The following is a 15,910-nucleotide window of genomic DNA, read 5'->3' on the forward strand; positions in this document are numbered from 1 at the left end:
CCAGAAATTCCCCTTCAGACAAATTATAGTTAAAGTATTTTCTATTCAGAGAGTTTGCTTACATAGCAATGTAAGCCTTACACATGCAACGTATAAAACCCCCTTACCTTGCTTATGTGGAACTCCAATTTTCTAATGTATCTCTCCACAGAGCGAATTTGCTTTTGAAGAGGGGAGAGAGAAGGGGGACTTGGTTAGTTATTTCAGTATTTCCTAAACATGCCTTTAAGTAACACAGTAAGCAACACTTTTTTTCTTCACCTACAATATTTCATCTCATCTTTACAAATCTTACCTTATCCAGGTCATAGTAGAAGGCCTGAAAGAAAAAAAAGCACAGGATGAACAGGAGAGCATGCATAGTAACAATATTTTGACTTTTATTGCAAAACTCACTATGCATTTAGTGACACTGAATTAAGATGTACTGTTTACTACAAGCAGACAGACAAAAACTTTTAGAATCAGTCTCATTTTCTGCATGTGGCTGGTTTGGCACTTCCAACACCCCAACGGATGCTTGAAATGAGACATTCTTTCACCATCAGCTATAATAAGGACTTGGATGTTCATTGGTCATGGTGCACGGGACGTTTTTTGTCTAGCTATTACTTTCCAAATGGAAGGCAAAGTTGGATCTGAGAGTTGTCTTTTCATTAGCACTGTTGCTGACGGTTCTAGGGAATTGTGAACACAGCAGAATCTAAGTTGTTAGGACACATTCACCAACTACTGAAAACAAAGCCTGGTCTTTCTGCTTCTCTCCATACAGACTTCAGTATGAACACTGATCACTGAACAGACACATGGAAATACTACCTAAGTAAGAAAAGGAATACAATCTAAACATCATGTTGAAACGGGGAAATTCTAACTTCATTTCTCACATCTAGACCTAACTTACTTAGTAAATTCTAGAGTGTGCTGCTATGCTGGATCTTACCTCAGTGTTTTAAATGTAAAACCCCTGGGAGTCCCAGAAGTGAGAGATACCATCTAGTTTTGTGCCAACCTTTTAGAAGTCATTTAGGCATTAACATTAAGAGCAACATACCAATCTGGAGTTCCTTTTCGTATCTTTGTGCCGACCAGAGAGATAATCCAACTCAGCCTGATGTGCTTCCAAGTATTCACTGGAGAAAAAGAAAACGTCAAGTGTTATATCCTTCTGGTACATTCATTATAACACCTTCTCAAATATTTTTTTCAGTAGCATGTTAAAAAGTAACTTTTTAACATCTCTAGAGAAGACTTCTCTTGCTTTACTCTAGATATTTGAATGGCCATATAGAGGAACGTGGGTCAATGGATGAGAAGGGATGGTTTCCATAAGTAAATATTTGTCCTATATGTAGGACACTCATAGAGGATCAGGAGACAGATGTATAGGAGCATCTGTAAGAAGAGGAACTTAAGTATAAAGTGAGTGCCCACAGATGTTCAATATTGCTACCCAACATTCAAAGATGATGTACATTAAGAATCTCCCTAATCCTTGTCACTCCTCTGGGAGGAGAATGCTACACTGCAATTCAAGAAAGCTAACACTGGTGCATAATGTATATACATGTGCACATGCACACTGAATTCAGACTTTTTTTGTTGTTTCCCTTCATTTAAAATAAAGTGAAAGATAAGCTTTATTCTAGAAATGTGAAGTAAAAAAGCAGCAGAGCTGGAAGAACTACTGAAGGCAAGAAGAAAGGAGGGATGTAGGAGAACAGCAAGTTTTAAAACACAGCCCAACACACAAAGCCCCCCTTTTTTTTTTTTTTCCATTTTTTGTTTGGCCTTCTGGAACATTTTCTGTTAGGTAGAAAAACAGTTCATTTGTTCAACAAGTCTTATCTTACAGTCACTGAGGAGTAAGTCGTCAACCAATTCCACCTTACAAAGTCAAAGAACTGCAACATGAAACACTTGGGCTGCAGAACAAAGCCCATAGAAATACTCTTAAGATAGGGCAGATGTCATTCGGTGTATTAGCAAACAGAAGTGAATACCACCTTCTAGCATACTAGAAACTTTCTTAATGTAACCATTACTTTTTCCAGAACAGGAACTATTTTGCAGGGTGTGAAGCACTTGATGCCAGTTGGCTCCCACAGAGTTGCTTACATGCATGGGTTATCCCTTTGGAGTTCTCACAATGCCTTGAACTATTACTGCTGACAACATCTCCTTCCAATTTTGCTTTTAATACAGATCATGCTTAGGTAACTTTTTCCTCTAATGTTGAAATAGGAAAGAAAAAGTCACCTGGTAAATACAGCATAAGACACAGTCGCTGAGCAGTCAAAATAGCTTCATGTCAGACAGCTGTACTTTTCACATTTGCTTTGATGCATTTCATTTTTCTTACTGTTGACAAAAACAGATCCTTCAAGACACTCAATGGCTGCAGCATTCAGCAACCTACTCTTTACCTTTGCCTGTTAACTGCTCAGTGCAGGAGTAGCCAGGGCTGGTTGCAAGAAAGACTTTGCTTTCCTTTTAGGAGAGCTTTGTCACTTTTAGATTTAGGCATGTTAGAGTTGCTAGCTTGATGGAATGGTATCCAGATGGTTAACAGAAAAGAGTTATTTGCTATAGCTATAAAAAAGGAGGCACGTAAAACATATTCTGTTCTAAAAACTCAAGTCGCTCCTGCACCAAATGGACTTAATCTGTATCTACTTAAAGTTTGGACTTCCTATTGCTATTCGATACAGTTGTTTTCTGTAGGTTACTTTAGTCAATTAGTTAGCTACTCAGTTTTGGCATGATTCAGATCATATGGCATTCCCTGTAGAACTGGGAACACTAATCCACTTTATGGTTTCTCCCTCTAAGCGCTGATAAATTCTAAACTCTGCAAAAACATTTAATTTCATTATTTGTTTTAAATCTAAATCATAAAAAGACATGGACTGTGTTTTTTTTTTTCCTCTGTTCTTTTTTAGGGCTAGAACTTAATAGTCCTTTATCAGAATAAAAACGTGAGCGTGCAGTAAGTTATTACAGTGCTTTTTATGTTCTTTCCTTAAGAAAAAAATTATAATCATAATTAATACAGTAGCAAAATTCTGAGGGAAGCAGAAACACATAGAAATGAACTTCATTAGTGGGATGCCAGCAAAAACATACATGAATCAACTGTTAGTGGGATGGCAGCAGTAACAAGAAAGTAACAGGTTTTACAAATCCAAGTGACAATATTTTATCTTCCAACAGCTGCCTCAGGGTGTAAATGAAGTTCCTGCAATATTAGACCAGATCTATCAACATGAATTCTAATGATTCGTATTTTATATAGTAAGGTTTCAGGACTTAGTTAAAGCTTCATCAGTTTTCTCTCACTAATGGAGTCAAAGATGCAAAGTGCAAACAGCATTTACCACTACTTCTCAACTTCTGGTCTGTAACACCAAGAAATCAAGCTTATCTGTTTTATTTGCCATTTTAGATTGAACAAAAGTGTTTCAGTGATGTAACTGACAGCTCCCTCAAAGCCAGAACACCCCAAATTCAGGTTGCCAGCCCAGACTTTGATCTCTTATGTCTGCTACATACACCTCACATCTGCCAGATGGAGAAAATGGACAAATTGGGCCTTTAGCCTTTTTAGTCAAGTCTTTACTAACATAACATTGTCCACAACCATAGACAACAGCAGTCAACTATAATAAAGACTATGAAATAGTGCTACTTTTAAAGCAAGAAAACTGAAATAACACATTTAGTAATGTTATTTACACTGCCATAAGAAGATAGAGTTGTACTACAGATCTGTTTTATCACTTCATGTCAATTAAGTCTTTCAGGGGGATCTGCTTAGCTCTTCTCTTACAACAAGCCACCCAGTGATGAAAGAAGATTTTTAAACTCCAGAGTAGCATGCTATTTAAAGAATGGCAAACGGAGACAGAGAACAATGTCATACACAGAGTTAAGTAGCATGACTAGGTACAGTAAATTACAATATTTAAAAAGAGTCCTTACTTAAGTCCTTTCTTCAAAGCTTCAAAAATTTTCTTCACCTGCAGTGGTTTTGGATCCCAGATGACTGCCCCTTTCTGCAGTGAAGAATATGCCTTGGGGGACTTCAGTGACATTCTTGATCTCACTGAACTTCTGTTGAGAGACTTTCTGTAGAAAAAGAAGAGAAATATGGGAAAGACGCAAAACACATCACTTCGGAGAAGACATGCCTAACCCAGAGAGTTTCCAGTTTCCGAATCCCATGTATTTTTACCAAAAGGATTAAAGCTCTTGGACACACTGAAAACACTTCAATGGATAACATTAGAACATTCAGGCCCAGCCCCACATACCCAATGAAGAAAAGCTACAATTTTTTTTTTTTTTTTGACTCCAACAAAAATAAGAAGTGGTTCCTTCTCCAAGACTGAAGCAGACTCAAGGAAGCCTAATGGTTCTCTTTTGCCCCTTTTTAAAGGCAGAAGAATTGTGCAGGTCTTCATTTCTTCAGGAAGTGGGGGATATTAAGCAAAGAAAAGAAAAGCTCATTTCTGGAACAGGTAAAGGATCATACTGTTAGTACTTGTCTTAACAGACTTGTTGGGCCACTAGCTGAGGCCCTAATACTATATACACATTCACACTAGCTGCTGAGTCAACTATAGATCTAGTCATGCTGCAAGACACAGACATTGCTGTTCTGACTCTCACCTGCAATTCAGGAAAACGAGGCAATGACTTTTTGATCTGCTCAAGGCCTAACAACTGTAAACTGGAAGTAGAATTCAAGAGACTTTTGCTCTCCAGCTACCAGTAATCTCCAGAGATAAGCTAAACCATTTACACTTCTAAGCACTAGCTTGGACGCAAGAAGCACAGATTATGACAAACACACACAATTAGCTTTAAAACACTACCAAGAGACTGGATAAGCTATTATCTTTCCAATTGACAGAGCTAACATAAAAAAACCTTTAATAACAGCTATCTTTTTGCTTGTACTCACTAAAGGGAGCACTTAAAGCCCTACCATGTTTTAGGAAAGCCTACTACCAAGCCCAGATTACACACAAGATATAATTATTACAGTGTTTTTTCAGAAACTAACACTTCACTTACTTTTAAAAGCAACTGCAAAACCAAATACTGTTTCTAACAGAAGTCCCACATGCAGGACTGCTTGTGCTAACCTGATGAATTACAACATCCCTAACCATTAGCTATGTATCTATCACATTTAAAGCAGAAAATGAACTCTCCGCAAATGGTTCTTTCAGATTGTCAGGTTCCTGCTTGGCTTCTAGCTAATATAGTCTTCTAAGTCTTAATTATTTTTATCTAGTTTTGTTAATACTCCCTGTAAGTCGAGGCTCTAAAATAACATTAGCTAAAGAAGTTTCCTGTTCCATGAGACTGAGCCAACTGGTTGCACTCAAAGGAGCTTTCCACCTTCTCTATAATCCTCGTCCTAAATTCAGCTCACCTGGGGAAATGATGAACTCCAACAGGCTTAATAATTATCCATTGGCTGCCTTAAGGTCTAGGCATGTGACTCAATGCCTAAAGAGATTATTGAGCTTGGTGATTAAATAGGCCCAGCAAACCTGAGAGCTGTTCCCAGTCCTACTCTAGAAACCTTTAAGTAAATACTTTAGCTATCCTGGTGCTAAATTTCCACTTAACTTCATTTTTTAACACCTTATCTGTTGCCAAACAGTACTAGATATTTAGTTTCTTCACCACAATGATTATCTTATTTTTTATGATGGCTTATTGTAAAGTGTTAATCAACCAAACCACTTGGAACTCAGGTTACCTATAACGAGGAACACAAGTGTTAAATTAGAAACGTGCAACGTTTCCCTAAGATAATGAATCTTTGAGTATTCCATGCAAAATGAGAGGGTTTCAACAGGAATAACACTGGAAGTAACAGTCCAGCCAATAACAACAGTTGAAAGAGTCTCTTATAAGGATCATGACTTAAAATTCTTTCATGCAAAGAAATGATTAGTATCCATTTTCATGTTTTAGATGAGTACTCCAAAGAGCAAGATACCATACGGAACATATAAGGCAATTCTATCTTTTTGAAATTAAAAAGCCCAAATTACTCCTGGTTTTTGTTTGTTTACTTTTGGGGGAATTAAACAGTTTTGATATTTACCTTCAGAGTTTTAGACTGCAAATCCTAAATTCAGAAAATCATTTCCCTTCAGTTTCATGTACAGCAGCTAAGCAGTACAGCTAAGCAGCCAAAAGTCACCCTTTTCCTCAGTATCTGCTAGTGAGTGATGCAGCCCATAGGCACTCAGTGCACTGATGTTTAGAAACCCACGCATTGCATAGAAAAGTTGAAGGGCTAGCTTGGGACCTCAGGGACAGTACCTAATGTTAGATGCTATGTCATTTTCCCTTGTGAACCTAGTAATTTTGGTATTACTACTAATATTTACTTCCATTGTGAGGAAAAATGAAATAGTGTGTCTGACTGAGAGCCTCAAAAGGAAGTTGCTAAACAAATGCAAAAATATATTTAGCATCTGCTTAAGAATCTCCATGTGGACCTGATTTGTGTGTCATCCTTTGGATAGACCTTGCATAGGGCCCCGCAATCTCCTGCTGTGTTTTGCAACAGTGCCTGAGAGAGAGAGAAGTTAGGAGAGGGTGATTAGAATATTTCTTTGCTATGCTGGAGAAGGCTCTTGGGTGTTTACCAGGCTGTTACTGAGTAGTACAAAAATTTTTCTTAATGTCATAATTCCTGAACAAAACTGTCTGTCTAAACATTTAAATAACAAAAAGCAACATCATAAAAAAATGCATAAAGAGACGCATCTGGCTAGAAAACCTTTGCAGCTAAAAGTAAGAGAATAATCTTAAGGGATACAGAAACGTTTCTGTTTTGAGCATTCTTACCCCACTGGACTGTGTCTTTGTTGGAGAAACAGCTGTTCAGCCCCTTTCCTGGTAGATCTTTTCCCTGCTTGAACTCCCACTATGTCACTTGAGCTCAAGTCTGCTTAAACAATTTATTGTCAGTGTTTTCTTCAAGATCTTAGATGCCTAGTCTTTGCTAGGTGGTGTTATTTTCCATCTTCCACAACAAATTAATTTATTCAAATGTAAAGACTTTTTGTTCATATCACAGTCATGCTGGAATTTCATTTTTGCTCATACTTTACCACACTACTTTTACCTAAAAGGGTAATACAATCATTTGCTTCTTTGAAAATATATTTTATCAAATGACTCCAGTATTTTAGTGATACACAATATGATTTTTTGGGATACAATACTTTTAGAGGCATACTTTCCAATACCTCTATATGATACTTCTAAATGATTTGTTATTATTCTAACATGCACTGGTTGTCAGGGATTATATTACTTTCTATTTATGTATCATATCTTCAGAAAGCACTCCACAGGCTATACAAGGATCACTACATGAAGAAAAAGAACAAGAACACTTCTAGCAGAAAAGCTGCACAGCTATCTGCATAAAGCAAGGCTACACAACAATTTGTAAATAACCAAAAAGGGAAAAACAGTGCAGGATGGTTTAGCAATTACCATGTTGGACTGAAAACTGAAGGACTGGATTGCAACCTTGGCTATACTATTGACCTGTTACTGACAGTAGTGAATTTGCAGTAGCTTTCTTGGACTCTTTGTCTTCCTCCCTTCCTCTAGTTTGTGTCATTGCCAGAAAGCAGTCCTTCCTCTCACGTAATGCTACTCCACTTAAATAACTGGAGGAGAATTTTAGTTGGGATCAATGACATTTTTTGCCAGGATTCACCATTAATATCACCATCTTTTTAAAAGTCTATGAGATTTTCAATTACCATAACTATTCAGAAGGCCTTCCACTTTATCTGAAAGCTGCTATTAGTCAGAATACACCTTTTACTACCAGGTGTATTACTAGAACAGATGTCAGGGAAAAATGCCTCCTACTGGAACATTAATACTAATTCTTGAGCATGCTGAGATCCCAAACATTACTTTATGGAAAGTGGAAAACTATTTTTTGGTATTATTTATCCATATCTTTTTGATTTTATTATATCTGACCAACTTCAGCAAGTGAGATCATCTCTGTGATCACATTTGCTTTTCACCCTGCAGAAACACAGCAGAGAAGTGGAGGTCAGTGATTGTAAAAGGTATTAGGTAACACCTTTCATATCAACATTTTTCTAGAAGAAATGGACACTATGAAGAATATGATACATAATCTCTCTCACAAACCAGAAGTTCAGCTGCCTCTGAAGCACAGTGTATATAGCAGTAAGACAGTATAGTGTAAAGTGTAAGTGCTTACCAGTGAACCATGACAACACTCATTTAAGTTTTAAGATCAAGATTAAGAAACAACTTCTATATATACCTGATTTTGTTAAAAAATACATTCATGGTACCTAACATTCATTGTCCAGATGATCAGATGCTTTTTTTTTGGTGTTACTTACGCTAATTTTCTGCTTTGCACAGTGCTGAATCCAGTGAAGGAACAACTCCTGCTGATACCACCGCCATCCCCAGGAGACACGAATGTCAGTTTGACCGACATGATTGCCAATCAGCAAGTCTACTGGCTTCTAAAATAAAAGGAAAAACAGATGAGTCAAAACCTACTTGGCAGTTCTGGCTTAGACCTGTGCTGTTGCAAGTGCTGAGCTGCAAGAAAGGGGAAAGTCAGAAAAACAGGCAGTAGATTAAATAGAAAAAAAAGACTTCTCTGCTATACAGGTTTCTTCTGTTGCCATCCACAATACAATTAATAGAGTACTAAACAGTGCAATGAAATCTCTTATGCCCTCTGCAATTGCTGATTGATTTTACAAATTCACTATGTAAAAACCAGAATAACCTCTATTCACAGGCTGTCTGCATTTCTGATTTTTAAAAAGCCCTGTAATTGTCCCACTGCTTAAGGAGTTCACGCCAACCCATGTATTTCCAAATCAGTTTGAATGCCAGAAAAATACTTAAGCTCCAGACTTAGTCAGGTCCAAAAAAATAGTTCTTTGCGTCTGTGCAGAGCCACACTGAAATCAATGGTAGAATTGGCCGAGTGTGGTACTTAAGCCCAAGGCAGAAATCTGGTTTCAACAGTAAATTTCAGGTTCATGCTCCTCCTCTGGCAGGATTTCCTTTGGATTGCTGTCTTCTGTTTTCCATCAGTCAAACTTTTTTGCTTTCTGGAGAGTTGTGTTCTTTGCCATATGTCTATAGAATCCAAGTTACAATATAAGTAACAGACATATCTCTCAAAGCAGCTGTAGAAAATCACCCGGACAATTAATATACAGCATTCCCTTCCTTTTCCCCAAAGCTGGTTTAATATAAACACCACAACTTGCAGCTTTGCTTTAATTGTTTTAATGAGGCCAAAATGAGGGCCAAATCCTAATTTCCTCTCTTAGTTCTTACTCCTGACTCACACAAAACTCCATTTGAAGTTGTTGAGAATTTTTAACTGATTAAAAGAAAAAGCTGGGGTATCTATTTGTATAGAGAAGTACAAACGACAACAAAGACCTCCACATGGAGATGCTCCATGCAGAAATTTTTCCTACATTATAGAACACACTTTGAAGATTAGTGAGATTACCTAATCTATCAGTGTAGGTACTGGAAAGAAACATCTGCACTAAACCCCTATTCCCCCCACATTATTCCAGCAGCATGGGTGCAATTACTCAGCCTAGAAGCCATGAAGTGTCAGGGTAAGACTTTTCCTGGCTCTGCCACTAACTTGAAGAGCAACCTAACTCAATGCTCTTCCAGACTGCATACAAAGATCTAAAAGGTTGAACTATCCTTCCCAAGAGGGATGAGATTGGAGTGTTTTGCTGATTCTGGGCTAGTCTACAAGTACAGGGCATTACTGTAAGTGACTATGCTTTAGGTATCATTGTCTACCAAGGCAGTCACTAAGCTGTTATGGATTTCCACAAGCAGAGATCCTGTTGGCAAGCGAGAACTGAGAACCGATCGTTTCTTTAGAAGCCGTTCAGTTAGTGCCCTGAGCTGAGCTAAAAGACTCCTGTTTCTACAAGATCTGCCAAGCTCATGAACACATCTGTGAAAAAATAAAATCAGGCAAAGCATTTTAGAAGAAGATGTGAAAATGATACATTTGAGGCAAAAAGCTACCTTGCTTTGCAAGCTACCTAGTTTGTTAAATAGAGAAAAAATATTGGATATGGCTAGTGGTTTTATATCTAGTGCACTGAAGCCCACGGGACTCCATAGCTCCAGTAGCATCAACAGAAATCTGTTACACGGACAAATTTAGGTGCACCTTAATCACCTTTAAATCATACTCTACAGCACTTATGCTCTGTTGCTTTGAAACGATGCCTCCTTAACACCCCTAATCAGAGAGCATACTTGAACCACATCACAGCTGAAGTTTCAAAATATTTTCCATTCTTTCCTCTGGTTTTCAGATGCTTATGTCTGTGAACAGTCACCCCATCAAAAGGATCAGTAGACTAAAAAAAAAACATGCAACTTGCTGAAAAATGTCATTGCATAACAAGCTGTTAAAGGAAGAAATAAAAGGAATAGCCTCACGGTTATTGACCACATCCCTCCTGAAGGCTGAGCCAGATTCCCAGGATCCATTCCTCAGCTCCCTAACCTGGGGAGCTTATTTCTTGAGACAGGACAAGGAAAGAAGTGCAGGAAAAGCTTTTCTGACTTTATAGGATTCCTAAAGCCTCTATAGCAAGAGAACAGAAGCTTTTCAAGCATATAGATAGGAAGCAAACAAAAACAAAACAAAAACAAAAACAGGGAGACCCTTGACAGGGAAAGTGATGTGAAAAATGCTGAGATGACTTCTGAAATACAAGTCTGTGGTACAGAACTCTCAGCATGAAGAGTTATGTTGGAAATGTACAGACCCTCAAACTTCAGCTGGTGAAAGAAAGAAATTGCTTAATCTGCTTAGACTTGATTCTGTTGCCACATATGTATTTATAAATCAAATATAATTTCAGACTTTAAGAAAATATTGCAAATTAGTAGAAATGAGAGATGAATTGGACCTCACTTGTGCACAGCCATAAACATTTAAAAATACTCATGGGTTGTTTGGTTTTAACAGCACAAAGCTCAGCCCTCAAGGTCACTGACTGTGTCATGTGCAGCTCCAACGTATAGCTACGTTTACATGCAATTCACAAGCACATTTTCACAGTTCCTTCCTATGAGAGAATCTGAATAATATTAGGAAAACAATGTTAAAGGACTTATCTTACTTATTTTAAAATTATTTTGATAAAGCCAAATACCTCATGGTACACACCGGCACACATATTTTGGTTGTAACCTAGAAATCTAGCAGCTCGTTTCACACATCGGACTAGAAGGTCATATGAAGAATGTCTTGACAACATTTTAATAGTAAGAAAGATTTATACATGCAGTTGTTTAAACACAGGGTTTCGCTAGCCAGAGTGTCTGTACAAAAGTGCTGAGCTATGTTACAACTGCCCTGAGAAGGAGCATCTGGACGTGTCTTCAATTTCAACTGTCCCTTTAGGCTAAAAATAAATCAGATAAGGACCCCCCTACAGCCCAACAAAGCTGAGCTCCAATCTATCTTCCAACCTGTAATCTCTGCTGGGTAGGCCAACGTCTTCAGATCTCTTAAATGCCAGGATTATACCCTGGGGAGCAGAGGTACTTCCTCACTTTTAATCTTCCCAAAAAGCACAGAATGTGGATACAGTAGCTAGCATGGGGCTGGCATGTGTGGAGTACAGGAACATCAGGCCAAACTGACGGAGTCTACTGCCAGGGGTGACAGAAACACTGAGCTACTGGGGAAAAAAAAAAAAGCTTGAATCAAACATAATGTTTCTGAGTTGTAAACAGACCTCTGAACTGCTGGATGCTTATATACTCAAACACATTAATACCTGCAGTGTTGTAAGATTGAGATTTCAGGTCTTAGAAAATATATTTTTAATATAAATCAAAAGAGTTGTGGTGGTTTTTTTTTTTCAAATTAAAGGAGTATGTTTGTCCCTATTTCAATGAGTTGCCATATACCAGTAAAGTATTAGCATTTAGCCTTAAGAATTACCAATTATCCAGACATACAGGACCAAACATTTGATTTTTTTTGCAGCAATAAGTACACTCAAACTTCGTGTTCTACTTTGTCTCTGTTAGTATCAGGGTATTCCTCGAGCCAAAGGACCTTGATCTTCTACAAACAAGAAGCTGGTGTCTGTTTGTGTTTATGGCTAAACTTTTCCTACCCTAGTCACATACTTAATTGTTTCTGGACACAATGGTTTCAACAAATTTATGAGGAAAATATGACTCACTGACTTCTTGCAAAATATTTCTGCTTGTGTTTTGTACTTTAAATTAGTAGCCATGATTTTCTTCTAATATCTTCAAGAGGTTCACTTGAATTTGATGAACTATTGCTAGAGTAAGATATTCATGCTTTCTTAAAATATTATAGTGTCCCATTTGAGAATAACCTGTTGGTTAAGAGGCACACACCTGCTCCTAGTTGTGTATCTGCAAAAAGTGTGCCAGACTTCTGGTTCCTTCAGCTGATTGTGAATACACGCATCAAGGCAATAGCCTGGGCAACAAGTACGCCAGAAACTGCTGTTCCCTGGCTTCAGCAAGCAGCAGCTGCATATTGCTCACAGAATAAAAGCCAGGTAGAAATCAAGTAAATTATTAGTCATTGTAGAAAATAAACACAGTGAAAAGAAAAAAAAAATATTAAATGCCAATGGCAGTAAAGTGGCTTTAGGATCACGTTTGTGATTCTGGACAAATCATGCATCATGACATTTTGCCTTATACCACTTGATGCTTTCTCCTTGATTATTCTTGTAATTTTTATACATAATTTTATTTGGAAATGTTACATTAGCTTTACTTGGGATTGTGGTAGAGCCATTCTATCTTCTAGTTGTATAAACCAAAGAGTTGACTTCATTTTGTATTATCACAACATAATCCTCTTCCAGAGACATTCTCTGGACTTTAAGAATGATCTGTGATTCCAACAAATCATCTGATATTTCAAAAAAAAATCTTTGTTCTAAGTTAGTCATTTCACTTCCCTGAATTTATTATAAACTCCAGTACAATATCTTTTTTGCTATTGTAACTGCATTGGCAGTAGAGTTTTAGCTGATAGAAATACATACTGCAAGCACCTAATAGGTGAAAAGACAATCCTGGCATAATAACATCAGAAAACTTTTAAAGTCCAAGTTAAGATCTAAATTTTTCTAGCATCATATTGATGTAATCATAATTATTTTTCTTCCTATCATTTATTTCAAAACTCAGAAACAGTGTAGTTAGCTAACATTTCTGGCTGCTTCTGACGGGTGGTATCCACTTCAAAACACTTGCAGCAGACAATGACATTTGAGTCTCTCATGATACCGATTAAAAAAAAAATCAGATTGCCACAGCGTATTACAATAATGTCAGACTTTCTGAACAGAGTCTTAGGGCTGGTTGGCCTGAACCACTGAAGTTTCCTGTGATTTTAGCGTACCCTGGAACAGGCTGGAAATTTCTAGATCTTGGCACTTACTTTGCAGCATTGGGGATCTAAAGAATCCACACCATTAAATTTAATGAAACTCCTGTGATGTGATAACATCATGACTCGGCCCTAATTACTCTAAAGGTATATGTAATGAAGGCTGACAGAACAACGAATGAAGTGACCATCTTGTGTACAGCACAGTGTTGAATCCACTGGGAAAATACACACTATATTTAATCTTTGCTCTCGAGCATTCTTTAGCAAAACCATTGACCTCTGTAGCAATGGCTACTTTGCTAGATAAACATTCCAAATTTATGATGAAGGCCCCTTAACTTTTTAGCATTTTTGTTCAATTATTAAACGAACATTCTATTTATGCTGTTATTGGCAGGACTAAGAAAAAAATGTGGTTATTTTTCTAAAGATTAACGACACTTGAATTAGGAAGACAGAAAATGCCCTTGATGCTACATCTCTAGCCATTTTAAAACAGCATTACACATAAACAGGGATCCTTTCTTCAGATGCATCCTTTCGTGGAAATTCACAGCACAATCTGAATAGGTTATATGTAATTCAGTGTAACACAGGAATTCTGTTTGCAGGATACCATTTATCCAAAACTGATGTCTCATGCCAATACATATAACCTCTAACTAGTCCACCACACAGACAGGGGAAAAGCCACTGCAATTGCAAATAATGGAAAATGTATGTTTGGTATTCTGTTTATCAGATTCATATGGTAAAACAGATAATGGTAATAAAGAAAAATATGTCTGTGATGAGCTTTTGAATATTTTCCCCTTGGTACTGTTATCAACCATGTCTGAACCACTAAGAGGTACATTTTGCTTCTCCTTTGCAATTTGCCTGCTCTCCCACCTCACACCTACTCGTCTCTTCCTCCCCCCAGTTCCTATGATGAGAATAAAACAATGTGGACAGATGAATTTCTTCAGTCTTCTTTGCTGAAAAAGGCAATCCATGCAGGAAACCATCTTCTACCAAAGTGGTATGTTTAGCTACACTGCTGTGAAGCCCAGTAGCTACAGCTGTATAGATCCATGAGCAGTCATTTTTCCACTCGTATTCACCACACATTTCTGCACGTTTAAAACTGAGCAATGTGAGCAATTACATAGCAATTTTGCTGCAAGTGGAAGATTTTGTTTCTCTACATCCCTGCACATGCATTCCACAACTTCCTGGCCTAAACCTGCCTAAATCAGATTGTTAGCTTGTCCCTTTTATTTGCACCAAATTTATGTCTGTTACGTGACATATTACGTGATTTAGGAATATAATTCCATTCTCAGAAGTAATTTAGGCTCTTAGGATCTAGTTCCGTTGATTTTTAATAAGCATTACATCAATAACTCACACTATATGGAAAGATGGGGCTTCAGTGTGTTACTCATTTAGGTACTCTTGAAAATTTTATTTCTTTCTGGGCTGATTCAATTCTTAAATATGTATTTAAATGCTACATATCTGACATACTTTCCTCCTGGTCATATTTAAGCCATAAAGAGAAAGTCAGATAAACAGCTTTGATCCAGGTTACTGCTTTAGTCATTAGTCCCTTCTACAGCTTTATGCCAGCTTCTGGAAATGAAGTTCTGAGTCTCCAAGTTGGCCATACAGCAATAAATTTAAATAGCAAAATCACTCCCCTCAGACAGCTTCTCCTGTGCTGGAGGTAGCGACTCACATGTAACCGTTTCTAGAGTAGTTCTTTGAACACAGGACTCGACTTTCAGGTCCTTGATGACCTGTTTTTCAAGCCTGCAACTCAATATGTTGCTGTATTTCTAATTAGTTTTCTAAGTATACAGATCCAAGTTCTATTCTCAGTGACACTGGTGCACAACCAGAGGAAATTAATCAGTCATTTATTCCAGATTTTCAGTAGAATCCCGGCAGCAAAGTTGGCCCATATTTAGTTAACGACCTGGAAACTATTTTTCAAGGCATAATTTTGTGGTCAGTTTTGTACCTCCCTCTAGTGGCAGCAGATATCAAACAAATAAGGCACAACAGAGACCTTGTCACAGATCGCACGCTGATGTATTGCGCCTGTTTCTTTCATGGAAGTTTGTTACCCAGAATCAAAGTTGGCTGTAAATCCCACTGTAACTGTTTTGTAATGTTGTAATAGGAGAAGGATCAGGGATTGCATATAGCCCAAATCCCTGTTTACTTCCTTTGCCAGTACGCAGCATATTCACACAGCCACATGTAGTTTCTCCATGTTCACCAACATCATAGCTCTTCGGTTGCTGCGTGTACTTTTGCACTGAGCTTTGCTTTCCTCTTCAGGGAAAGGCACAGAACAATTCACCCATTATCAGCTGATTTATGAGCACAGGGTTTGCTGTAAGCTCC

General features: G+C 37.7%; 1 protein-coding gene across 12 annotated transcripts in view; it reads right to left on the reverse strand.

Moving 5' to 3' along the window:
- The window catches only part of RIPOR3 (RIPOR family member 3), a 62,457-nt gene that overhangs the window by 24,981 nt on the left and 21,566 nt on the right, over positions 1–15,910 (reverse strand). For 7 of the 12 annotated variants that reach the window (XM_027473156.3, XM_038166372.2, XM_038166371.2 and 4 more), the window contains 5 exons: positions 8,439–8,567; positions 3,982–4,128; positions 1,055–1,133; positions 296–319; positions 108–161 (listed from right to left, as the gene is read on the reverse strand). In XM_027473156.3, the coding sequence (XP_027328957.2) occupies positions 108–161; positions 296–319; positions 1,055–1,133; positions 3,982–4,128; positions 8,439–8,539 (405 nt within the window). In that variant the 5' untranslated portion in view covers positions 8,540–8,567. Of the gene's footprint in view, positions 1–107; positions 162–295; positions 320–1,054; positions 1,134–3,981; positions 4,129–4,671; positions 4,733–5,079; positions 5,421–5,443; positions 5,542–8,438; positions 8,568–15,910 lie in introns of those variants that run through there. The other 5 variants (XM_021276782.4, XM_013105718.5, XM_038166374.2 and 2 more) reach the window with 5 other exon arrangements.

Source organism: Anas platyrhynchos, chromosome 21, assembly GCF_047663525.1.
Source record: "Anas platyrhynchos isolate ZD024472 breed Pekin duck chromosome 21, IASCAAS_PekinDuck_T2T, whole genome shotgun sequence".
NCBI lineage: Eukaryota > Metazoa > Chordata > Aves > Anseriformes > Anatidae > Anas > Anas platyrhynchos.